We start from the raw sequence: 25,396 nt of genomic DNA on the forward strand, positions 1-25,396 counted from the left end.
AAGACAGAGCTATTCCGCCTGGCTTTGAATTTGAATCTATCCTGATCTTTTATTTCCCTTCCTTCCCTCCCTCTCCCCTTTTTGTGAAGATTGCCCACCCTGGGATCCCACAGCTAATTCTCCCCTGGTCTCCTCACTGGCCCAAATAGGACTAATTTAGCCAGCTAGCCCTGGTGATCATCTAAAGTTTATTGGATGGATTCCCCCCCAAAAAAATTGACTTCTGAATTCTGAATTTATTGTTATTCACATTTGATACCGTATTTTATGCTGTTTTTTGTTGCATGAATTAAGTGTTTTAAATTTGTTGGTAGCCGCCCTGAGCCATGGTTCCCTGAACCGGGAAGGGCAGGATATAAATAAAATATTATTATTATTATTATAGACAAAAGATGAGAAGAAGTCCTTCTTCACGCGATGCATAGTTCAGCTTTGGAACTCACTTCTGCAGGAGGCAGCGACTCTGATGGCTTTAAAAGAGGATTGGACAAATGGAGATGGAGGAAGAGGAAGAGGAGGAGGAGGAGGAGGCGATGGAGGGCTCTGGTACCCGGATTCTGCTGGCTGGCTTCCCACAGGCAACTGTTCAGCCACTGTGAGAACAAGATCCTGGCCTAGAAGGGCCACTAGATGGGCCTGATCCAGCAGGCTCACCATATGTCATTAACACAGGAGCTTTGGGGCTTCCTGGTGAAAGGAGAAGGAGGCCATCTTCTCACGCCCTCCTTATTTATCATCGCTACAACAGGTTTTCGATCACACCCCTTAGCAAAGCAAGTGTGTGGCCTGAGGGAGTGACAAAATGGGGCCCGTTCAGGAAGGTCTTGCTGGAGACGCTCTGCAGCCCCCCCCCCAACAGAGCAGGCCCAGTTGAAGGCCCATTATTTCGGCGCTGGAGAAGGGTTTCCAAACAGACATCGTCCTCACCTGGCACCACTCACTGAATAGCACAGAGCGCTGCTCCCATTCCTTGTTCCCCCTGCCCCCCCTCCCACCGGACAGGTCTGCTTTTCATGGCAGTCAGAATTTGCCCCCTGAGCCAGCTAGCCTCCCCACCTGTAGGGTCCTCACTGGGATTTGAAGCCCATGGTAGTTTTCATCTGAATGCAGCCCTCTTCAGGGAAGTTTTCAGTATTTGATATTGTATTAGTTACAGATAGGTAGCCGTGTTGGTCCTGCCATAGTCAAAACAAAACAAAAATTCCTTCCAGTAGCACCTTAAAGACCAACTAAGTTAGTTCTTGGTATGAGCTTTCGTGTGCATGCACACGAAGAAGTGTATCTGAAGAAGTGTGCATGCACACGAAAGCTCATACCAAGAACTAACTTAGTTGGTCTTTAAGGTGCTACTGGAAGGAATTTTTTTGATATTGTATTGTGTTTTTACTATTTTTGTTGGGAGCCTCCCGGAATAATTTTAGATATAAATTACTCCTACTACTACTACTACTACTATGCATCTCACTACCTGGCAGCCAAGGGGTTCATTTCTGCAAAGGGAGGGTCCTGGGGAGAAACTCTGTTTGTGGGCAGAGGGGCTTCTTGAACCGGGCCTTGCCTGAAATGAGGGATGTTTGCATTGGGCAGGTCAGACGGGGGGGGGGGGCATTTGGAACTGGGCACCAGAGGCAGGAGGGGCTGGCCTTGCAGCTGTGCCCACCCACATGCCCACAGAACCAAGGGGAGACCCCTTCTCAAGCCGAGCGGGGGCAGGGCAGGGGCTCAGAGGCAGGGCCTCAGGTTCAGCTCCTTCTCCAGGCAGGGTTCGAATGAGAGTCCCTTGGCTGGACTCCTGCTGCCGGCCAGTGCAGGCAGTCTGGAGCACGATGGGCCAATGGTCAGAGTCAGGAGAAGGCAGCTGCCTACACCCACAAAACCTGCCACCCTCAGGAGCAGAAGGAAGGTCCCCCAAACGGACAGGGGGCTGTCCTCCCCCCTGCCCCACACCTCCTGGACTTAAAGCTCTCCTCTCCCTCCTCCTCCTCCTCCTCCTCTCCCCAAAATATCGCTTGTGAAATCCATCAAGCAGAAGAAGAGAGGGAAGACAGGCAGCATGGTTGCCGTGGAAACTAGAGGGCCTCCTTAAGCAGCTGGTTGCCGTGGAGACGGCAGAGGGATACACACAGCAGCACTGATCTATACTGTGGTCCAGAAATGTCAAGCTACAGCTGCTGGAGCAGCTGTGGGTTGGCATTCAAGGCGGGGGGGGGACGTGCCCCTTGGCCTGCGTGTCTGGGTTCCTCACACTCACACGCACTGCGCCCCACAGTTGGACTGTGGAACTCACTCCCACAGGAGGCAGATTGATGGACAAATTCACGGAGGAGGAGAGCCCTATTGCTGCCCCTGGCCAGGGTGCCTCTGCTCTGGGAATTGCAGGAGGGGAGAGTTGCTCTTGTGCTCGGATCCTGCGTCTGGGTTTCCTGCAAGAGGCGTCTGCTTGGCCCCTGTGAGAACAGGAGGCTGGGCCAGATGGTCCTGGGGCTCTTCAGACACCCTTTCCATGCCCCCTCCATCATCCCAGGTGCCGCAGGGCTCCATTTGTGGATGGCAGCAGGGGGCACTCGGGGGACCCCAGTCTCCCCATTTGCCTTTGGGGAGGGGGAGATGCTTGTGCAAAGCCCACTCAGAGGTGTGCTCACACGGGCCGGCAGGGTCCCCCGAGGCGGTGGGTGGCAGGGAATGAGGTGGGCCGGGGGCCCCTGGACCTGCCCTGTGGCAGCATCTGCCACCCGGGTCCCCCTCCAGATCCCGCTGCCGCCGCTCAGCCAAGACTGGCGTTGCCATGGCAACTGTGCCGCTCCGAGTGGCGATCTAATTCAGGGTTTATTTTAAGAAACGCGTCGGATCTCGGAGTCTCCCCCGGGCAGGGAGGGGGCGGGGAGAAGTGGGGCATGCGGCTGCCTCCCGCTCTTCCCCCGTGAGCCTCAGCCCCCAAGCAGACGCCCCCTAACTGTGCGTGGGCATGGGAGGGGAGGGGGGTCCCAGGAAGGAAGGAGGCAGGCGCTGAGGGAGGGTCCCAGCAAAGCCGGGTCCGAGGTGAGAAGGGGGCTTCGGCAAAGCCTGGGGGCTGCTTCTGCCCCCCCCCCGTCAGAGCCTCGCAAAGCCCTCTTCTCAGGGGATGGCGATGGGGAGCCCTGGGCTTCAGTATCTCAACCCCTGCATTGCGTGGGGGTGGACTAGATGCCTCTGGGGGTCCCTTCCAGTCTCCCGATTCCAGGCCAGCATGGAGGGCTGCTGTGGGGTCTCTTTGGTCCAGCTTCAAGTTGAAAGAGGGAGGGAGGGAGGGAGGGAGGGAGGGAGGGAGGGAGGGAGGGAGGGAGGGAGCATCTGCCTGGGCCCTCAGACCCAAGTCCACTCCGCAGAGAGTTAAGCAGATGAAGATGATGGACTATATGGAACTTGCCGAACTGACCGGGAGACTCCGAGACCAGAGAGAAGAGACGGTGGAAGAAGATTGGAAGAAGTTTAAGGAACATTTGAAAAAATGTTAATATTTAAATCTAAGAATAGCTCTGGAAGTGGATATAGGCGGTAGGGTTAGAAGTAGAAGATAGTGTATTTTATAAGTGATAAAATGTGAAGTTTTTTATGGTTAAAATAAATGGGGGGGGGAGAGATGGTTAGAAATTATATGTAAACTGCTAAAGATGAAGTAAAATGAAAATCAGATAGGTGGGACTTGGGGAATCCCACTTAATGATGTTTAGAAAAATAAGGATATGACATGGATTTGTTTGTATTGTTTGTCTTTTCTGTTTGTGTTCTGTATTTGTGTTATAAAATGAATAATTTTTTTTGAAAAAGAGAGAGAGAGTTAGGTCTGGAGCATCTCCACCCAGCCCCAAACCAAGCAGCACTAATTCTGCGCACAGCTAAGTGCAGTGCGCTGAGTTCAGCCTCTGGGGCTGCAGGCGCTCCAAAAAGCATCACAGGGAAGGAAGATGCAGCGTGTGGACTCAGAGGGAGCACTTTGCTGGCGCTGCAGGTCAGGGGGCAGGGGGTGGAGATGGGGTCAGGATTCAGGAGAGCATAAAACCTGGGAGGAGCTATAAAGTCTGGATCAGGCCAATGGCCCATCCAACATCTGTACTCACAATGGCCAGCCGGATGCCTCTGGGAATTCAGCGGGCAGGATCCGATTGCAAGAGCCCTCTTCCTTCTTGTAGACATCAACAGCCCCCTCTCTCCTCCACCACAAACTCCTCTAAATTTCTTTGAAAGCCATTCAAGTTGGTGGCCTCCTGTGGAAGTGAGTTCCACAGTTTAATGATGCGCTGTGTGGAGAAGGACTTTCTTTCCTCCGTCCTGAGTGTTCCAGCACTCGTTGGATGTCCACATGTTCTAGATTGCCCGAGGGCACCAGGAGAGCAGTCCTTCGCCACAAGGACTCCTGTTCTTGGAAATTCCAGGGACCCTACAAGCCATCGCCCTCCCCAGGCCACACAAAATGTGAAGGGAGCTGCAGTCTCCCATCAGGAAAATCCCCAAACCCGTATCATGGCAATGCTCGTTTATTGGGCCAATCGAAATGTCAGAAAATAACACAGGAGGTTTCAGATTATTCAGGTTAAATGAAGAAGAGCAAATACATTAGCTGTGATTCTGGCAAGGGGGGGCGGGTTGGACGAGTTGACCTTTGGGGGAAGAGCGCATTTGTTTTGTAACGGCTGTGGGGAGGCCATGTTCCCCCACCCTTCCACCTGGCAAGAGTCTTTAACATGAGAAAGTTACATAGGGGGGGCAGCTATTCAAACAAGGCTATTAGGGGCTATGTAGGTTTCAAGTGGGATGCCATTGGTGCTGTGGGTTAAGCCACAGAGCCTAGGACTTCCTGATCAGAAGGTCGGCGGTTCGAATCCCCGTGACGGGGTGAGCTCCCGTTGCTTGGTCCCTGCTCCTGCCAATCTAGCAGTTTGAAAGCACCTCGAAGTGCAAGTAGATAAATAGGTACCGCTCCGGCGGGAAGGTAAATGGCGACATGACCTGGAAGCTGTACGCCGGCTCCCTCGGCCAATAAAGCAAGATGAGCGCCGCAACCCCGGAGTCAGCCACGACTGGACCTAATGGTTAGGGATCCCTTTACCCCTTTACCTAGGTTTCAAGTCTGCCCAGGAATGGAGTGCTGATGGGAAGGAGAAACAGTTGATTCTGTATCTCAGGAAGCACAAACAAAAAACAAAAAGCCTAGCTGTAACCCAGATCTGTCTCCATCCTACAATACACATTTAAAAAGCTAAAAAAAAACCAGCCCTCTCCTAACAGCAGCAGCCGCACTCACATTTTGGCAGCCCATGATCAGCCACAGAGACCCCCAAGCCAGGCCCGGAGACCAGAGCCCTCCCAACAGCTGCTGCCCATCAGACTGCCTCTCATCTGGAAGGTCGCCTCTCACCATTGCGACTTGCAAGCCCTGCTTGTCTCCTCCTGCTCCTCCTCCATCACAAAGTCATCTCATCCGCTTTCAAATGGCCTGAGCTGGCAGAGAGCAACCTGCTCTGGTCACGGAATCAGAGCTGCAAGGGAACCCCAAGGCCATCTAGTCCAACCCCCAGCAATGCCGGGGGGGGGGGGCTGCTGGTTCCGAATGTGCACAGGCGCCTAGATCCAGGGGGATCTGGGAGACACAACCCACTTTTCTCTGCAACTGTGCAAGGGAACCCTAGGGGGGGACCCCCACCCCCAATTGTGCATGGCTAGTACACTGGCAGCCCCCCCAAAATGCCTCCCTCTGCAACAAGACCCATGCAGTCAGGCCCAGTCTGAGACTCTAATAATAATAATAATAATAATAATAATAATAATAATAATAATAATATTTATATATTTATACCCCGCCCTTCCGGGTTCAGAAAACTGGGAACAGGGCTAACAACAAATTTAAACACTTAATTAATGCAACAAAAAACAGCATAGAATACAGTATAAAATGTGAATAACAATAAATACAAAATTCAAAAATCAATTTAGGGGGGAATTTAATCCAATCCAATAAGCATTAGATGATCACCAGGCCTAGCTGGCTAAGTTAGTCCTATTTGGGCCAGCGAGGAGACCAGGGGTGAATTAGCTGTGGGATCCCAGAGTGGGGAATCTTCACAAAAAGGGGATCAGGCTGAATTCAAATTAAAGACCAGGCAGAATAGCTCTGTCTTACAGAGAAGGAAGGAGGTTAAATCCTGCAGGGCCCTGGTCTCCTGGGACAGAGCGTTCCACCAGGTCGGAGCCATCACTGAGAAGGCCCTGACCCTGGTGGAGGATAGTCTGACTTCCTTAAGAGCACAAAGGGAGCCTCCTGGATCAAGCCAGTCCAGACTCCTCTTCTTACAGGGGCCACCCGGATGCCCCCATGGGAAACCCATAAGCAGGATCCGAGCACCAGAGCCCTGTCTGCTCCCTTCCCGAAGTTTCCAGCAACTGATACTCAGAAGCATCACTGTCCCCAGCAGTGGCTGGCAACTTATTTGTCACCCTCTGGTCCTCCAGGCATTTGGTTCAACCTCTTGTAAAGCCATCCAAGTTGGTGGCTCTCCCTGTGGGAGGGAGTTCCACAGTTTAACTGTCCTGCATGAAGAAGGACTTTCTTTTCTCCAGCCTGCCTGCATCTTCCAGCATTCAGCTTCCTCGGATGCCCATGAATTCTAGCGTTCTGAGAGCGCAAGGATCAAGCTCCTGTCTAGCCTCTTTCTCCCTGCCATGCATAATCCAGTAGAAAAGAAAAGAATAGAATTTATTATTTATACCCCGCCCATCTGGCTGGGTTTCCCCAACAAAGTATTAAAATACAGTGGCCTGTTAAACATCAAAAGCTTCCCTAAACAGGGCTGCCTTCAGATGTCTTCTAAAAGTCTGGTAGTTGTTCTTCTTTTTGACATCTGATGGGAGGGAGTTCCACAGGGCGGGTGCCACCACTGAGAAGGCCCTCTGCCTGGTTCCCTGTAACTTGGCTTCTCGCAATGAGGGAACCGCCAGAAGGCCCTTGGCGCTGGACCTCAGTGTCCGGGCAGAACGATGTGGGGGGAGAGAGACGCACCTTCAGGTATACTGGACTGAGGCCATTTAGGGCTTTCAAGCACCAACACTTTGAATTGTGCTGGGAAACGTACTGGGAGCCTCTAATAAACCTCTTTCATGTCCAAGCTTGTGTGTGTTATGAGGAAGGAGACAAATGCCTTTCTCTTTCTGAAGGAGGTATTGCAGCATCACACACATGGGGGGGGGGACACTTTGGTTCCCCGGGTGATCCAGGCCAGGCTTCCTGCCCCTCCCCAAATGGCAGAAAGGAGCTCCCACTGACTCCCCCCAGAGCAGCAGCAAGGGAGACACCTGCTACCTGCCCTGGTCTCTGGGAGCAGCAGCTACACCTGTCTGGAACCCACAACTCCTGGGCTCCCCATACAGAGAAGCAGCCGTGCCAAATCCATTCCTCAGGGCTTCCCTGAGCTGCTCTGAGTGTCAAAGCAAATGAGGGGAAATGAGATCTAGGTTAACTAACCAATGATAAGTCAACTTTAATTGACGTCTCCCCACCAGCCTTTGCCTCAAGATCAATCAATTCATCAGACACATTTGCATGTGCGCAGAACCTCGGCATTCGTGCCTTTTTGCCTTTTTGCCTTTTTGAGATGCGTACTAGTGGAAGGGTGAGGCATTTGATTATTCTATTTCACTTTTCAAATACACTGACTTTTCTTAAAGGGGACAAACCACTTTTTTATTTTTAAAAAGTCATTCATTTTCAAAAAGCCATCTTAGCCTTCCCCCCGCCCCCTTGCCGCATCGCAAGAAAACTCCAGAAGGAATCATAAGAATCCAGATCTAAAAACCACCTTGGGTGCCTTCAGTTCTTACAGGTGGCAATTGCCCCAGCCCACCAGCAGTCAAGAGGGAGAGGAATCCTAACCAGGCAGACAGACCAGTTCAGCGGCATCTGATCTGCTGCAAGACCAGCTGCAAGGGATTCCTGCACTGCAGGGGTTGGGCTGGATGACCTTTGAGGGTCCCTTCCCACTCTACAGCTCTAGGATTCTGTGCTCCTGGCCAGTGGCTGCTGGGGGGCAGGGCAAACCTTCCCGTCCTGCCATTCCACCGACTCCTGCGGAGCTGATTTTCATGGCACTGCATTTCTGCCAAGCTCTGTGGGCAGGACCAGGGAATGTAGAGGGCAGGATACTGTGCCATTCTATCCCTCCCCTTAGCCCTGACACAGCCCCTTTTTTGCCATTTACACCAGCATACCTCAGGCTGGCTTAATTTGTGCCAGCAGGGCTCTTCCTTAGCTGGCATAAGTAGATGAACCAGGTTCCAGCCAACTCTGCCACCGGGTGGGCAAGGAGAACCCCAGCCTCCTCCAGATCTTGCGAGGATTGCAGAGGGACAGCAAAGGCTTGATTCATCTCCAGATCGAGCGAAGCACCTGCTGCTTAGTCATCAGGCGTCCAAAGGTGCCTGATTTTGAGCAACAGGGAATTGGGGCAGGAGGAGGAGGGACAAAGCTGCCTCTGGTGATCACAGCAGAGAAAACACCGTTCCTTAGGAATGAGTGCCTAGGAGGGAGGGGTCATAAGAAGACAGCAAGACCCTCCTGGATCCGACCAGTGGCCCATCTAGTCCAGCATCCTGTTCTCACAGAGGCCAAACGGTTGCCTGTGGGGAACCAGCAAGCAGGATTCGAACACAAGAGCCCTCTCCGCCTCCAGGAATTTGCCTAATCTGTTTTAAAAGCCACCCAAGTTGGTGGTTGTCACTGCCTCCTGTGGGAGGGAGTTCCATGGGTTAACAATGTGTTACAGGAAGGATTTTTTTATATATATAAATCCAGCCTGGGTCTTCCAATATTCAGCTTTATTGGATGTCTAGGGCTTCTAGTGTAATGGGAAAAGGAGAAGAACTTTTCTTTATGTGCTTTCTCCATGCCAGGCACAAGGAAATGTCATGTCGCCTCTGGGTCACCTTTTCTCTAAATTAGACAGTCCCATATGCCGTGACCTTCCTTCACAGGGCAGCAGAATGGCAAACACAGTTCAATATACAGGAATATAAAGTGATGGTGTACATTGGGGCAGAATGTTTTGTTCCACAGGGAGGCAAATGGGGTCTGAACTGGAGGTGACTGTCAGGAACAAGACTTTTTGGTGACAGTGCAAAGCGCGAAGGAGATACTGGCTTCATGTGTAGCAGCTGGGAAAAAGGCATGTTCTACAGATCATTAAGCAAGGAATTGAAAATAAAAACTGCAGATATCATAATGGCTTTATACAAATCTGTGGTGTAACCACCTTTGAGATACTGTGCAGTCTCTTGTTGACTCACCTCAAAAAGGATATAGCAGAGTTGGAAATGCTTCAGAAGAGAGCAAGCCAGATCAAGGGGGTGGAGAGGTTCCCCTGTGAGGAAAGGACTTTGGGGGACTTTTTAGGGTGGAGAAAAGGGGAGTCATAGAGGACAGGATAGATGTTTATAAATGATGGGGAACGTGGAGAGAGTAAAGCTTGTCTCCCTTTCTCACCGTGGACTCTCATGAAAGTTCAGAGAAGTTTTTAATGTGTGACATTTTGATGCATTTTTAATCTTTGTTGGAAGCTGCCCAGAGTGGCTGGGCAGATGGGCAGGGTACAAATAATAAATGATGATGATGATGATGATGGTGATGGTGATGGTGATGATTAAGGGTAGGATTGAGGACAGACTCCATCTGCCCATGGACTGTGCTCAGAAGTGAGGCTGAGCCCAATGATATCTCGAGTACCACAGATTCAGCACCTCTGATCGATATTACACCATGCAAAACATCAGGAACATGAACATTTTCCAAACACATTCAACCTCAGCATTCAAAATGTCATTGGGAAGCAACCTATTGTAAGGAAAGAAATGGCTGGTTTGAAGAACTGCCCCCATCGTTCAGCTGCCTGGTACTTATTAATGATTCAAGCTGGAATCTGATAGAGAATTTTCCCAAAGGAATTAGAGACCGCCAGTCAGTCGTGTGAACCCGAGAAAGATGCACGGCTGAAAGGGACTTTCTGTCAGGGAGCCGACACTGGTGGTGATTACAAGGGATTTTGTTAGTGTAAAAATTCTACACTCGAATTAGTGTGATGTATAGATGCCATTTGCACATAGCTGAGTCTGTTTATTGCGCAGGCTGCTGGGAGGTTCCTGCCATGGGCATCTCTATCACAGCCAAACTCAGCCCTCAGGGCCCTGCGCCCTCATGGAGAGGGAAGGAAAATATCTCAGCACTGAGATCTCGTAATTTCTAAGGTCGTCTTTCGATTTGTCCGTCCCATGTTCACATAAATGCCAATTTTCTCATGCAGCCACTGGTCCTTTGGAACAGATATTCAATCCCTCCCAACCCTCCTGCCCACCATCATGTCAAGTGTGGACTATGCACTTCTGCAAGAGGTCCACCTCCGAGGCAGAGGCCTGCTCTTTCATTCATTGCTTGCCATGCTAGACACATGGTGGCAAAACATGCCTGGGCAGCGCCTTTCCCAAGAGGTGCATCGTGCACCAGGTATTTTGGGCCCAGGGATCTGCACCACCATGCAAATCACAGTCTCAGAAACGGCTGTCAGGAGCAACCTTTGCAAAACACAGACAAAACCTTTGGCCACGAGAGGGAGCTCCGTGCCCGGCATTCCTCCACTAGGAATGGAAAGCCACCAGTTTGGACCTCTTTGCCCTCCCTGCCAAGCAAAAGTTGTTCCAAAGGAAACACGGGAGGAAGCTGCAGGTACAGGGCTGGGGCAGGAGATATAAATATTAATCTCACTTTCCCGTAATAAACAAATAGTTAAGACTAATGATAATAATAATACTTTTATTCTTTAGACCCCAGCCACCTACAGAAAAATAATAAGACAAAAACAAACCTAAGAGCAAATATATTATAAAGTGTTAGCAATTAAAATACTAAGCAGAAACATCCTTGCTCCTAATTATAGGCATCTCTTAATGACTTTTTTACGCTGATAGACCTATTCAGCACTTTATAAACTTTTTAGATGAGCCCGTCGTTTTTGATTCTTCTGTATTGTCGATATGATTTTTTTATTTTTTGGATTTGTGGATCTCTCTGTGCAACACCCTGATATTTTGTATGAAGAGCAGTTTGGAAATAACTGTGTAAATAAATATGAACGTATTACAAGCCTGCAGGGATACCTCAGGGTCCTAGTTCTGCAGATGCCACCCAGGAGGAGGACCACAAGAGAGGAAAGGCTGAGTCTTCACGGGGCTAAACTAGGCTCTTGGCTCTCCTTCCTGCAAGTCTTGCAGGGCTGCTGCCCCTCAGGAAATGTGCCTTTCCTCAGCATTTGGGCAAGCAGCTATGAGAAAAGCAAATCTCATGGGCTGTATCCAGTCTTACTTCTACTCCAAGTAGACCCATAAGACGTCTAGCCCATTCTGTTTTCTGGAGATGAAGACAACATGGCAAGTACTTGCAGTGAGTGTGGACGTGCTGCCACTAGAGGGAGCCAACCTCACTTCCTCACTTCTTTGGTAGGTAGAATTCTGGTAAAGGTAAAGGGACTCCAGACCATTAGGTCCAGTCGTGGCTGACTCTGGGGTTGCGGCACTCATCTCGCTTTATTGGCCCAGGGAGCTGGCGTACAGCTTCCGGGTATGTGGCCAGCATGATTAAGTGGCTTCTGGCGAACCAGAGCAGCGCATGGAAACGCCGTTTACCTTCCTGCCAGAGCGGTACCTATTTATCTACTTGCACTTTGATGTGCTTTTGAACTGCTAGGTTGGCAGGAGCAGGGACCGAGCAACGGGAGCTCAGTCACAGGGATTCAAACCGCCAACCTTCTGATCGGCAAGTCCTAGGCTCTGTGGTTTAACCCACAGCGCCACCCACGTCCCTTAGAATTCTGGTAGCTAAGGAGAATTTCTCCTGCCTACCTAGCAGTTCGAAAGCACATCCAAGTGCAAGTAGATCAATAGGTACCGCTCCGGCGGGAAGGTAAACGGCGTTTCCGTGCGCTGCTCTGGTTTGCCAGAAGCGGCTTAGTCATGCTGGCCACATCACCTGGAAGCTGTACGCCAGCTCCCTTGGCCAATAAAGTGAGATGAGCGCCGCAACCCCAGAGTCGGTCAATGGAAAAGCCATTCCTAACCAGCAGCAACAAATGCCAAGCTCAGAAGTCATTCTACAGTGGGATCTATTGTGATCTATCAGCACTGCCACGGTCTTTACACAAAGGTGAGTCAAAGGAAAACTGGTTACCCAGTAACTTAGGAAGGTAGATACCCTTTAACCAATCCTGCCTCATATCTCCTGCCAATTGTTAAAACCAGGAATGGGGGGGGGCAGTTAAACGACTCCCAAACCCAAGTCCCCACCACAGCCTCTACCTAAGGCCAGGACAATGACCATTGACACAGGCACCTTCCATGCACAACAGCAAAGAGGCTCAGAAAAGCCGTCTATAAAATTGAAGCAAAGCGGACACCATCAATCATACTGTTTCCTCTGACTATCCAATATAGAATCAAATAATCGCCAAAATTCATCTGTTTGACAGATTTCCTTGTTTCCAAAGATTTCCTTGGTTCCAGTGGCTAATGACTCCTCTGGAAGAGGGGAATCCAGGGCTCCCCCTGACCCCATAATCCCTTAAGGATAAGGTCACATACTCCTTCCCCCTCCACAAGGTGTGAAGTTAGCCACACAATAGGAGGCAGGAGGCAATCAAGGGCAGCACTTACTCCAGACAGAAGCCCATCGGGATGGTGGATTGAATCCTGATACTTTCAAAGAAGAAGCACAGGAAAGGCTTGCAGCCAGGGGGATGTGTAAATGCTCTTATTGTTCTTTGGGGAAGAGGTTAAAAGGTGTCTGGAGGTGGGGTTGTTGAGGGGGTGGGGGATGGGCTCATGTTTCTACATGCCAAACAATCTGACTTTGTGACATATTTGTGATGTATCGATGATGCTATTGGAAAATGTATTATGGGAAATGGGGAGAGGTCTTAAAATTTCACGCAACCCCATGCTTGGGGTTCCTACTCTTTTCTTTGTCTGTTTGAACCTTGTTGCAACAACAAATAAAAATCAGGTCAAGTGACTACTGATTGCTTCTTCTACCTTGGCTGGGGACTCCTTCATTTGCTGACCAGAGAGACCCATGGGGAGTGGCATCTGGTCAAGCTGGGCAGTGGGGTAAATCCACACACCAGGATTTTTCCTTATCACAATGCAAGAGGAAAAGCAGAGAGGTCATAGTAGGATTCGGGTCCTGCTCAGTATTAGAAATTAGCCAGGCTCCAGGTGTGTTTTGCCAACAAAGGTCCATATAGTCAAAGCTCTGGTTTTCCCAGTAGTGATGTATGTAAGTGAGAGCTGGACCATAAAGAAGGCTGATCGCCGAAGAATGGATGCTTTTGAATTCTGGTGCTGGAGGAGACTCTGGAGAGTCCCATGGACAGCAAGAAGATCAAACCTCTCCATTCTGAAGGAAATCAGCCCTGAGTGGTCACTGGAAGGACAGATCCTGAAGCTGAGGCTCCAAGACTTTGGCCACCTCAGGAGAAGAGAAGACTCCCTGGAAAAGACCCTGATGTTGGGAAAGATGGAGGGCACAAGGAGAAGGGGACGACAGAGGAAGAGATGGTGGGACAGTGTTCTTGAAGCTACCAGCATGAGTTTGACCAAACTGCGGAAGGCAGTGGAAGACAGGAGGGCCTGGCATGCTCTGGTCCAGGGGGTCACGAAGAGGTGGACATGAGTAAACGACTAAACAACAACCACAACAACAACAACAACAACGTGTGTTTTGTAACCACATGGTGATCTCTGGATGTCTGGTTGGTGACTGGGAAAAGCAAAATGTCACTTAGAGAAGTATCTTAAATATTTTCCTTGAAACTCCTGTAGAAATTGGTTACCCTACACTGGGTCAGGCCATTGGACCACCCAACCCGCATTTCCAGCACTGGCTGGCAGCAGGCCCTGAGAGTATCAGGCAGGGGTCTTGAACCTGGGTCCTTCCCCATGGGAAGTAGATGCTCTACCCCAAAATTACAGCCCCTCCCCACCTCACTTGCTTTCACAGAGAGAGAGGACTGGAAGGGAGAGACATATCTCTGTGCTGAAATCAAAAGTCTGTCTCTTGTAGTTTCACACATGGGGGGGGGGAGAGATGAAAGGTAAATGCGCATCCACAATACCCCCACCTCTTCTCCTTTGCATTCTCCCCATACCTCTGTGGGGGGGGGGGACTCTCTGCTTCCATCTTCTCTTTATCTCAGGATTGCAACATCTGGAGAAAGGCAGTAACTGGAGCCCTGATCCTAGCCAAGTCATTCAATGGGGCATCCACTCCATCACACATGAGGCCAGTTGCTAAATTCAGCTCCCTGGGAGATAAGGGCCAAGCGAGGGAGGGGGGGCCTGGAGATAACCTTCAAAGGCACTCAGTGGAGCCAGGCCCTCCCCTCCTGGAACAGATAAGTCAGCTATTTAATAGCATCACAGAAACGGGAGAAGAAGTGTAGCAGCTGAACTAGGATGCCCAGCAAGTTTGAGTCCACCTGTTCAGAATTCAGTCAAGACTGAGGTTTTGCTTTAAAATTTCAGGTGTTTGTTCCAAAGCGAGGAAGGGCTGCACTATCACACCAATTAGGGACCAATGTCAGGTTCTGCATTTAGGCAGGAAGAACCAGGTGCACAAATATAAGATGGGGGGCACCTGGCTTGATAGCAGTACAGTGCTACCTCGGGTTACAGGCGCTTCGGGTTACAGACTCCGCTAACCCAGAAATAGTACCTCGGGTTAAGAACTTTGCTTCAGGATGAGAACAAAAATCGTGTGGAAGTGGCATAGCAGCAGTGGGAGGCCTCATTAGCTAAAGTGGTACCTCAGGTTAAGAACAGTTTCAGGTTAAGAACGGACCTCCAGAATGAATTAAGTTCTTAACCCAAGGTACCACTGTACATGTAAAAAGGATCTTAGTACCACAAGCTTAACACAAGTCCACAGTGTAATGCAGCAGCAAAAAAAGCTAATGCTATTCTGTGCTTCGTCAACAGAAGTCTAGTGTCCAGATCCAGTGAAGTCATAGTCCTGCTCTGTTCTGCCTTGGACAGACCACACCTGGAGTTCTGGGTCCAGTTCTGGGCAGCACAATTTAAGAAGGATGTTGACAAACTGGAAGGTGTGCCAAGAGGGGAAACCAAGATGATCATGGGTCTGGAAACAAGGCCTGATGAGGAACAGTTGAAGGAGGTGGGTAGGTTTAGCCTGGAAAAGAGGAGACTGAGAGCCATCTTCAAATATCTGAGAGGCTGTCACATGGAAGAGGGAGTTTTCCCCTGCTCTGAGGGTAGGACTCGAACCAGTGGCTTCAAGTTACAAGAAGGGGGTTGGACTTTCTGAAAGCTACAAGAAACTAGGAAGAACTGCATGGCAGGGGGCTGGACTAGATGACCACTGAGGGTTCCTTGCAACTCTATGCTTCTATTATAAATAGTGCTATTTTATTGTGCAGTTGTGACCTTTTCTGCTCATGGTAGCATTCGGGCAGTGATACACGACCCCTTTTCAATAGTGCCACAAATGTTTTGTGAGGAGTGATGCTCCTTCATCTCTAATCAGTAGCTTCCTTCCGAAATGCCATAAGTTTTCATACTGGAAGTGTTCAGGGAAAGGGGGGCTGTCCTGCTTCCATTGCGCTAGAGCACAAGTCTGCCCCTCCAGGTGTCAAGAAGGCTGGAATAATGGGGAAGCATTGCAGAACAATTCCTATAAAGACAAATGGCGTGTGGACGGTTTAGATCAGGGGTCAGCAACCTTTTTCAGCTGTGGGCCGGTCCACCGTCCCTCAGACCTTGTGGGGGGCCAGACTATATTTGGGGGGGGGGGGAATACGAATGTATTCCTATGCCCCACAAATAACCCAGAGATGCATTTTAAATAAAAGGACACATTCTACTCATTTAAAAACATGCTGATTCCTGGACCATCTGTGGGCCAGATTCAGAAGGCAATTGGGCTGCATCCGGCCCCCAGGCCTTCGTTTGCCTACCCCTGGTTTAGATACAGTGGTACTTCTGGATGCAAACGAGATCCGTTCCGGAGCCCCGTCCGTATCCAGAAGCGAATGCAACCTGCGTCTGCGGGTCGCGATTCGCTGCTTCCGCGCATGCGCGTGATGTCATTTTGACCGTTTGCGCATGTGTGAGCGGCGAAACCTGGAGGTAACACGCTCCATTACTTCTGGGTCACTGCAGTGCGCAACCCGAAAATACTTATCCCGAAGTTACTTCAACCCGAGGTCTGACTGTACACCACAAAAGCCCCATTGTTGCACCAATGTTGCAGAACACACCAAAATAAAACAAAAAAACCACCCCCCAGTCTAGAGGGACCCCACACATGTTCTCACAGTGGCCAGCCAGATGCCCGTTAGGCATCACTGCCGCCAGCTGTGGAGGAGAGAGCAGAGTCATCCTGGCTAGTAGCTCTTGATAGCCCCCCCCCCATGAATTTGCCTAGTCCTCTTTTCATAAAATCACAGGACTGTAGAGTTGGAAGGGACCCCAAGGGTCATTTAGTCCAACCCCCTGTAATGCAGGAATCACAGCTGGAGAATCCCTGCCCGTTGGCCATCTGCCCTTTTCTTAAAAACCTCCAGGGAAAGAGAGTCCACCTCCTTCTGAGTCTGTCCCACCACTGAACAGCTCTTACCCTCAAAACGTTTTTCCGTATGTTCAAACAGAATCTCCTTCCTTGTAACCTGAAGCCACTGGTTCGAGTCCTGCCCTCTGGAGCAGCAGAAAACAAGCTTGTTCCCTCTTACATGTGACTATCCTTGAGATATTTGAAGAGGGCTCTCATATCTCCTCTTTTCCAGGCTGAACATCCCCAGCTCCTTCAACCGCTCCTCATAAGGCTTAGTTCCCAGACCCTCATTCATCTTGGTCGCCCTCCTCTGCACACCTTCCAACTTCTCCATATCCTCCTTAAATTTTGGCCTTTGGACCTGATCCAGCAACTGCTGGTCTCTTCTGATGCTTAGAGGCTGCCTTCACACACCTAGTTCCCCCCCCCCCGATGTTTCAGACTACATCTCCCAGGAGTCCCGGCATCCCACACCCCAACATCTGGGTGGGCAGTGGGCACCCAGTTGGCGAAGGCTGTTCTGAAGCCATCTCGGCCAAAGGCCAGCCTCACACTTTAGGGCAGCAGATGCCCCAAACCGCCTCCTTGCCCTTGTGACCCGCAGTCAGATACCCCCAACTTGCCTTTGCTCTGGCCAATTTTGCCTTCACAGTCGCTTTCTGTGACTCTTTGCAAGAACAAGGCTTGTGGTGTCATCAGAATATATGTTGCTAAAGCAGAGCTGATTGCTTAAAAGCAGAGAGACCCTTTGCAGGACCTCTGGTCCCCCCCTTTTTTTAAGATTTCAAACTTCGCCTCAAGGTGCTAGGTGGCTGGCTCAGATCTATAGCTCAGTGGCAGAAACTCAATTACCTGCCCGCCAGCTGAGGAGAAGAGGGGAATTTGTCAACAAAGGATGCTGCTGAAGAGAGGCAGCGTGGTGCTGTGGGCGGAGCGCTGGCCTTTAGCTGTAGGAAATCTGAGATCAAAGGGAGCCTTTGCCATAAGGGGCATTGGAAAAGTTGCCCCCTCTGTGTGTTTCCTACCTCATAGGGTTGTTGCGAGGCTAAAGTATGATGCCTAGTTCCTCAGGAATAGAATGTAAACTTCAATAAGAAACCTCACTAAACACTTTGGAGCTTCTTGGTGGGTACCAGAGCTCCCTGAGCCTGAGCAGCCAAGCGCCTCCTCCAGGCAGGTGCTGCTTGTTAGAATCATAGGATCATGGAGTTGGAAGGGACCCCGAGGGTCATCTAGTCCAACCCCCTGCAATGTAGGAACCTTTCCCCAACCAGGACCCTGAGATTAATACCTGAGGTATTCTGTCCCCGGTACTATTCTGCATCCTGCTTCCTCCAGCAGCAGCCCTGAAACCCTTTGCAGGAGTCCCCCCTCCCAGCCATCCCAGAATAGCACAGGTGGGGGAGATGAGGGTGGGAAATTGCAGCTCACACCCCTCCACAACAAGAGAGCCCAACCCAGTATGTTCTTGGTCCTACAACACCAACAGCCACGGCACACACAACACCTCTCTGAGCAGGTGCAGAGCGCACTCCCCGTCAAAGGCTGGCTAGACAGGGCCTTGGCGGACATCATCACCCCACCTATTCTAGGAATGAACCCCCAGGTCCTCCGCCTTCCCCCCTGCATCCCAGGGGTTGGACTAGATGACCCTGGGGTGTCCTTCCAACCGCGCCCGGGCCTCGCCCGCCAGCCAAGCAGCCACTTGCCCTTTCCTGGGGGAGAGAAGGTCGAGGCGGGGAAGTGCTGAAGCGGCTGCCTGGCTTGGATTTCCACGATCGATGCGCGCCGGTAACGGGAGCCGGAAGCGCAGCCGGGACCGGCCAGCCGGAGCGGCGCGCAGGGGAGCGGGGGGGGGCGGTTAGCGGGGACTCCCGGGGGAGGGGGCAGCAGCAATCCGCCCACCACCCAGTGAGGGGGTCCGGGCAGCCCCCGCGTCCCGGAGCCTCTCCAATCTCTGCCGGCCACTACAGGCACCCGGAGCCTCCGCCGCCCGCCCCGTCGGGCTGCCGGGCTCGGCCAGGGGGGCGTGCCGGCCGCGTCCTCGCCGCGCGGCTCCGGGAAAGCTCCCGGTGGGGCATGGCGGCGGCGGCGGCGGCGGCGGCGGCGGCGGAGGCAGCAGCCCCCTCTCCCCTCTCGGAGACAAAGCCAGCCGAGATGAATAGAGGAGCCGCTGCCTCGGGGCACGAAAGCCTCGCTCGACGGGCGACCCACACGGCGCGCCCCCCTCCGTCCCGCCCGGGGTCCAGTCCAGAGCGGACCGGGGTGGGGGGAGAGAAGCACCTGACCTGGCCCAGCCCCCTCCCCACTTTCCCCTCCCCAACTTAGCCCGCCCTGGCGGGGGGCGCACCAGCCCTCGAGACGGGGAGGGCGTAAGCGGCGGGTATCCCCGCTCTTCTTCCTCCCGCATTGGGGTTTAGGGGAGGGCACCTGGTCTGGCCAGACCTGGCCCCCTCCCCAACTTGACCCGCCTGGCCGGGGGGGGGGTCACTAGCCCTTGGTGGGGGGGCAGAAGCAAACCCCCCTCCCTCCTCCCTCCTCCCTCCTCTGCCTGGGTTTTTCCGCGGGGTCGGCGGCGGCGCGCCCTTACCTTGCCCGCTGTTGCTGCCCAGCGGCGGGGGGGCTTCTGCTCCTCCTCCGTCGCCCCCTCCGGTTGCTGCCGCGGTGCCCGGGCGCGGCTCCTCGCCGGCGGTGACCGTGAAGCGGCGGCTCATGGCCGCGGGCCGGGCCGGGCTGGGGCTCGGCGCCGCTCCGCCACAAGTGGCTGCCTGCCCGCCTGCCTGTCCGGGGCGCGGATGCTGCTCCCGCCGAGGGTGCGGAGGCTCCGGCGGGCGGCGGCGGCGGCGAGCGCGGGGCGGCGCGGTCCTAGCGCCTCCTTTCTCCGCGGAGAAAAAGAGAGAAGGGGCGCGCGAGGAGGAGAGATGCTGTTGGGGCGAAGGTCTACGTCACCAAGCACGCTCTTCGCCTGCGGAACTCACTGCCACGAGATGCGTCAGGAGGAGGCTCCGGAGAGGGCGAGGCCAATTCTTGAGGTTGGGAAGGGGGCAGACACACCCATCCCTCGGATGGATTTGTTTGTTTGTTTGTTTATTGCGCTTATATTTCACCTTTTCCTCCGAGGAGCTCGTGGTTCTCCCAGTCCCCACAACGACAACCCTCTGAGGTGGGGGTAGCCTGAGAGAAGGCAGGACCCAAGATGACCAGCGAGCTTCATATGACTCAGTGCAAGGGGGCAGAATTTGAACCCTGCTCTCTCCCAGTCTGACCCTCTAACCCAGGGGTTGTCCACCTGGTCCCTACCGCCCACTAGTGGGCGTTTCAGGATTCTAGGCGGGCGGTTGGGTTTCCAAGGCACAAGCCGAATCCTTCCATTCAGCCCTGGTGGGCGGTAAGGAAATGTTACCATCAAGAAAGATGCATTAGTGGGCGGTAGGTACAGAAAGGTTGACTACCCTACTCTAACCACTACACCACACTGCTTCTCAGTACCACTTTTGCCAGGATAGAGAGAGGCTTGTGCTCAAATAGTTGAGTTTAAATAGGTTGCTACTTAGAAACAGAATCGTACCCTTGGATGGGACCCCAAGGGACATCTAGTCCAATTGCAGCTGTTTGCAGCTTTCTCCGCGGGGTTCATTCCGAGGGGAATGTGCTTAGGACTGCAGCCGAAAAAGGAGCGCTAAAGTTCTCTGCTGGAAGCTATTCCACCGTCCAGGCCCCACCACCGAGAAGGCCCTGTTCCTCAAAGTCACCAGAACCGACTAACCACAGGAAGGGGTGGAGGAGAAAGTGGAGTGTTTGATGCCTAACTCTGGGGCCAGGAAGGGTCATGTAGCAGGAGGTACAGAGGGGGCATCTCAAGGGCAACCAGCAGCTCCTCGCTGCTAGAGCTGGCAGGTAGGCATAGAGCCTCAAGAGGTCCCAGCCTCAGTCCCCAGCAGCCCCACCAGGTTGGGCTGGGAAACCCCCCCGCTGCCTGAAACCCCCAAAAGCCACTGCTGCCAGTCAGAGCATACTTTACTGAGCTAGTTACAGATAGGTAGCCGTGTTGGTCTGCCATAGTCAAAACAAAAAAAAATCCTTCCAGTAGCACCTTAAAGACCAACTAAGTCAGTTCTTGGTATGAGCTTTCGTGTGCATGCACACGAAAGTTCATACCAAGAACTGACTTAGTTGGTCTTTAAGGCGCTACTGGAAGGATTTTTTTGTTTTTGTTTTTACTGAGCTAGACAGACAACAGATTCCAGTTTCCCCCTTCCCTGGAAGTCTCACAGTCCTACTGGGCTGCTTCATAGCTGAGTTGAGGAATTGGAGGGGGGGCTGTCCAGTTGTGGTGGACACAGGGGCAGACACCCCCTCCACCTGCAGCTCAACACTCTCTGCCTCTGGCATGACCCAAACACGTGTGTGTGTGTGTGTGTGTGTGTGTGTGTGTGTGTCCAAGCAGCTGGTCCTGCCTGGGCTCCCTCAGCACCAGAGCCAGGATCAGACCAAGCCTGAAGGTGAAAGGTGCAAATTCAAATCTAATAGCCAACCTATTAAAATTAGCACAATTGATGTGAAGAAAATCCCACATTGCTGGGAACAGACTGTAGTCCAGGATCCTGTTCTCACAGTGCCAAGCAAGTGCCCCATTGGGAAGCCAGCAAGCAGGATTCGAACACAAGAGCCCTGTGGTTTCCAGCAACTGGCATTCAGAAGCATCACCGCCTCCAACTGCAGCCATCCATAGCCCTCTCCTCCTGCAGGAACTTGTCTATTCTCTTTTAAAGCCATCCACGGCTTAACTCTACATTGGGAAATGTTTGCAATTGGACTCGAGGGGCAGTCGTGGGGCTGATCCAATTTGCACCAAGGGTTGTCTGGGGCCTCGGGACCCTCGACGCCACTCCTGGGAATCGGCATGAGAGCCAGAAGCCGAGGGCGCAGCAGGAAGCTTTACCAACTGCACTGGCTCCCGGTTGAGTCCCGGGTCAGGTTGAAGGGGCTGGTTTTGACCTTCAGAGCCCTATGCAGCCTAGGACCCTCGTACCTATGAGACCACCTCTCCTGGTATGGCCCGCGGAGGACCTTAAGGTCCACAAATGACAACACCTTGGAGGTCCCAAGTCGCAAGGTGGTTAGCTTGGTCTCAACTAGGGCCAGGGCCTTTTCAGCACTGGCCCCGATGTGGTGGAACACTCTGTCTCATGAGACCAGGGCCCTGCGGGACTTGACATCTTTCCGCAGGGCCTGCAAGACAGAGCTGTTCCTCCTGGCCTTTGGTTTTGATTCAGTCTGCCCCTTCTGTTTCCCTCCCCTTATGGACTTGATCTATGGGCTACTTTTAAAATGAGGCTGCATTTTAAATTGCATTTTAACCTGTATTTTAAATTGGTTTTCCCCCCTTTCTTTTTCCCCTATTATGTTTTTACTGTGATTTTATTGGTGTTAGTCGCCCTGAGCCTGGCTCTGGCCGGGCAGGGTGGGTTATAAATAAATTATTATTATTATTATTATTATTATTATTATTATTATTAGTGGGAAATGCAAGGAGCAACAGACGAGGTGGAGCCCTGCAAGAAAGCCTCCCCCCACAGTTCGCCCCCATTGCCGCAGGGGAACATAAGAAGCTGACTTTTACTCAGACAGACCCCGGGTCCATGTTGCCCGGTGCAGTCTGCACTGACCGGCAGCAGCGGCTCTCCGGGGCTCCAAGACTCTCCCCCAGCCCTGCCCGGAGATGCGCCCCCTTATGGACCTTCTGCGCGCCCGGCCGGGGCTCCGCCGCCCAGCCCCGAGGTCCCTTCCCCAGCCGGGAGCGGAAGTGTCTCTGGCCGGGAGCCCCCTCTGGCCTGGCCCGAGCGGGGGGCTCCGCTGCAGCTGCCGGATTCTGCCATCTCTCGGCGAGGAAGAGGAAGAGGAGGGGGGGTCCTCCGCGTGCGCGCCGCTTTTGTCCTTTTTGTTCTCCAGCCCAGGCGTCTCTCTCTTCTCCCCGCATCTCCCTTTCTTTCCCCCCAGGACAGTCTCGCATCTCTGGCCTCCAGATAAGGAACCTCTGGACGCCACTGGGTCTCCTCCGTCTCCGAAGAGGCAGAATCGAGGCCCTCGCGCTCCCTCTGCTAGGTGGGGTTGGGGGGCAGGTGAGATGGGGAAGTCCTATAAGAGCGCAAGGAGCGTGGCCTTCTCCGTTTTCATTCTGTAACAAAAAATCTGCCCTTATTCCCCTATGGGGGACACAAGAGCCCTTATACAGTGGTACCTCGGGTTAAGTACTTAATTCGTTCCAGAGGTCCGTTCTTAACCTGAAACTGTTCTTAACCTGAAGCACCACTTTAGCTAATGGGGCTTCCTGCTGCTGCCGCGCCGCCAGAGCACGATTTCTGTTCTCATCCTGAAACAAAGTTCTTAAGCTGAAGCACTATTTCTGGGCTTGCGAAGTCTGTAACCCCAAGCATATGTTACCTGAAGTGTATGTAACCTGAGGTACCGCTGTATAGTCTTTTGTAGGTTCTCCATCTGTCGGAGAAAATAAGGGAGGCCAACCAGAGAATATGGAGAAGCAAAGCAGCTAGGAAGCCCTCACACGCAGGAAAGGAGGAGGACCCCAAACCAAGGTGTGCCTGCCCTTATATAGACACTTTAAATTCCCTGCCCTGGAGCTCAAGACCACCCCCCAGATACATCATACCTACATCACAGAAAAGGGGTGTAGCTCAAGACCACCCTCCAGACACATCATACCTACATCATGCATTGTTTACCTCCTGTCTGGCAGGTTACCTGTTAATGCTCACTTGATTGGATACCCTGGGGAGCCTGGCCAGTCCTTTGTAATGACAAATACTTATTTCCTGAGCCAGGTCACAGGCTCACACCCTATTTATACACAGACATACCCTTAAGACGAGAGCTGGACCATAAAGAAGGCTGATCGCCGAAGAATTGATGCTTTTGAATTATGGTGCTGGAGGAGACTCTTGAGAGTCCCATGGACTGCAAGAAGATCAAACCTCTCCATACTGAAGGAAATCAACCCTGAGTGCTCACTGGAAGGACAGATTGTGAAGCTGAGGCTCCAGTACTTTGGCCACCTCATGAGAAGAGAAGACTCCCTGGAGAAGACCCTGATGTTGGGAAAGATGGAGGGCACAAGGAGAAGGGGACGGCAGAGGACGAGATGGTTGGATAGTGTTTTCGAGGTTACCAGCATGAGTTTGAGCAAACTGCGGGAGGCAGTGGAGGACAGAGGTGCCTGGCGTTCTCTGGTCCATGGGGTCACGAAGAGTCGGACACGACTAAACGACTAAACAACAACAACAACCCTTAAGACAGGATTTGTGAACGAAAAGACAATGGGGAGGCTTTTCCGTTTTCCTTCGACCTTGCAGAGAAATATTTGAGGTCAATTTGGGAGGGACAAAATGGTTTCAGGACTTTTCCTGTGGGGTTTCAGACATGCGGTTTATATATGCAGTTATGAACATTACATATATATATATATATATATATGCAGGTTTTGGTGTCCTCGGGTGTCTTCCCGTGTAAAAGTTGGGGTGTCTAGGCGACGTTTCGACGAGGTCTCACTCGTCATCTTCAGGCTGGTGCTTTCGGCTTCTTGTTACTGGAACAGAGCTCTGTTCCAGTAACAAGAAGCCGAAAGCACCAGCCTGAAGATGACGAGTGAGACCTCGTCGAAACGTCGCCTAGACACCCCAACTTTTACACGGGAAGACACCCGAGGACACCAAAACCTGCATTCCTGTACCCGTGAAAATCTACGAAAGCATATATATATATATATATATATATATATATATATATGGCCTTAATTTTTTTATTTCAATTCCCACAACAACCCTGAGAGGTAGGCTCTGCTGAATGAAGACAATGACTGGCCCCCAATGTCTCACCCCTTGAGCCTCATGGCCAAGTGGAGGATTCGAACCCTAGTCTCCCAGGACTAAGCTCTAAGCACTACATTGCTGGGGAGGTCCTGCTTGTGGTGTTGTGGGTGAGGTCTTTGGGGGGGTGGCACCGAGGAGGTGGGGCAGGGGGCACGCTGCTTCTTCTGGGCTCCTCAGAGGTTGTCTTCGGGACTCCCTCCCTCTGGAGATTAGCTTTGCCCCCCCATCCCCGCCCCATGACATCCCATCCTATTATGTTTTTAAACGTTCTTAATCTTTTGAGACATTTTTAGACCCCCTTGAGTGGAGTGCCCTATCTGGGTGGATGGAGCAGCCAAGTAATTTTGTTGTCCCTGAGAGGGGACAATGACAATAAAGATATTATTATTATTATTATTATTATTATTATTATTATTATTAATCTTTATGAATGTCTTAAATGTTCTTTTATTAATTTTGAGTGGTTTTGCTTTGCTAGCTGTTGTTTGCTGCCCTGGGCTTCTTTAGGATGAGGAAAGGCAGGGCAGAAACGTAATAAAATAAAATAAAATAAAATAAATATGACCAGGCATTTGGTGCTCAGCTGCACTCAGTGGCAAGGGCAAGTATATTGTACGCTTATTGTGCTGTTGCTGCTGCTGTTTTTAAAACTTCCCTGAGACCTCTGAGTATAGGGTGGTATAATAATAATAATAATAATAATAATAATAATAATAATAATAATAACCAGCCCTGTTTCATTGTACTTTTAATTCTTCTTTTATGGTCTTTGTATTTTGCCAAGATAGTTTTGCATAGTTTCAGTATTCTTGCTATTCAATGTTGAGCAGAAGTACAGTCGTACCTTGGAAGTCAAACAGCTTAGTTCTCGAATGTT

The 25,396-nt window shown here is 51.7% G+C and overlaps 1 protein-coding gene across 1 annotated transcript in view; it reads right to left on the reverse strand.

Moving 5' to 3' along the window:
- SLC12A5 (solute carrier family 12 member 5) overlaps positions 1-19,362 on the reverse strand; it is a 103,979-nt gene extending 84,617 nt beyond the window's left edge. The window contains exon 1 of the mRNA XM_083744149.1: positions 19,224-19,362. Within this exon, the coding sequence (XP_083600275.1) occupies positions 19,224-19,347 (124 nt within the window). The 5' untranslated portion in view covers positions 19,348-19,362. The remainder of the gene's footprint in view (positions 1-19,223) is intronic.
- Between the last annotated feature and the right edge of the window lie 6,034 nt (positions 19,363-25,396).

Source organism: Podarcis gaigeae (genome assembly GCF_964106915.1).
Source record: "Podarcis gaigeae genome assembly, chromosome: 6".
NCBI lineage: Eukaryota > Metazoa > Chordata > Lepidosauria > Squamata > Lacertidae > Podarcis > Podarcis gaigeae.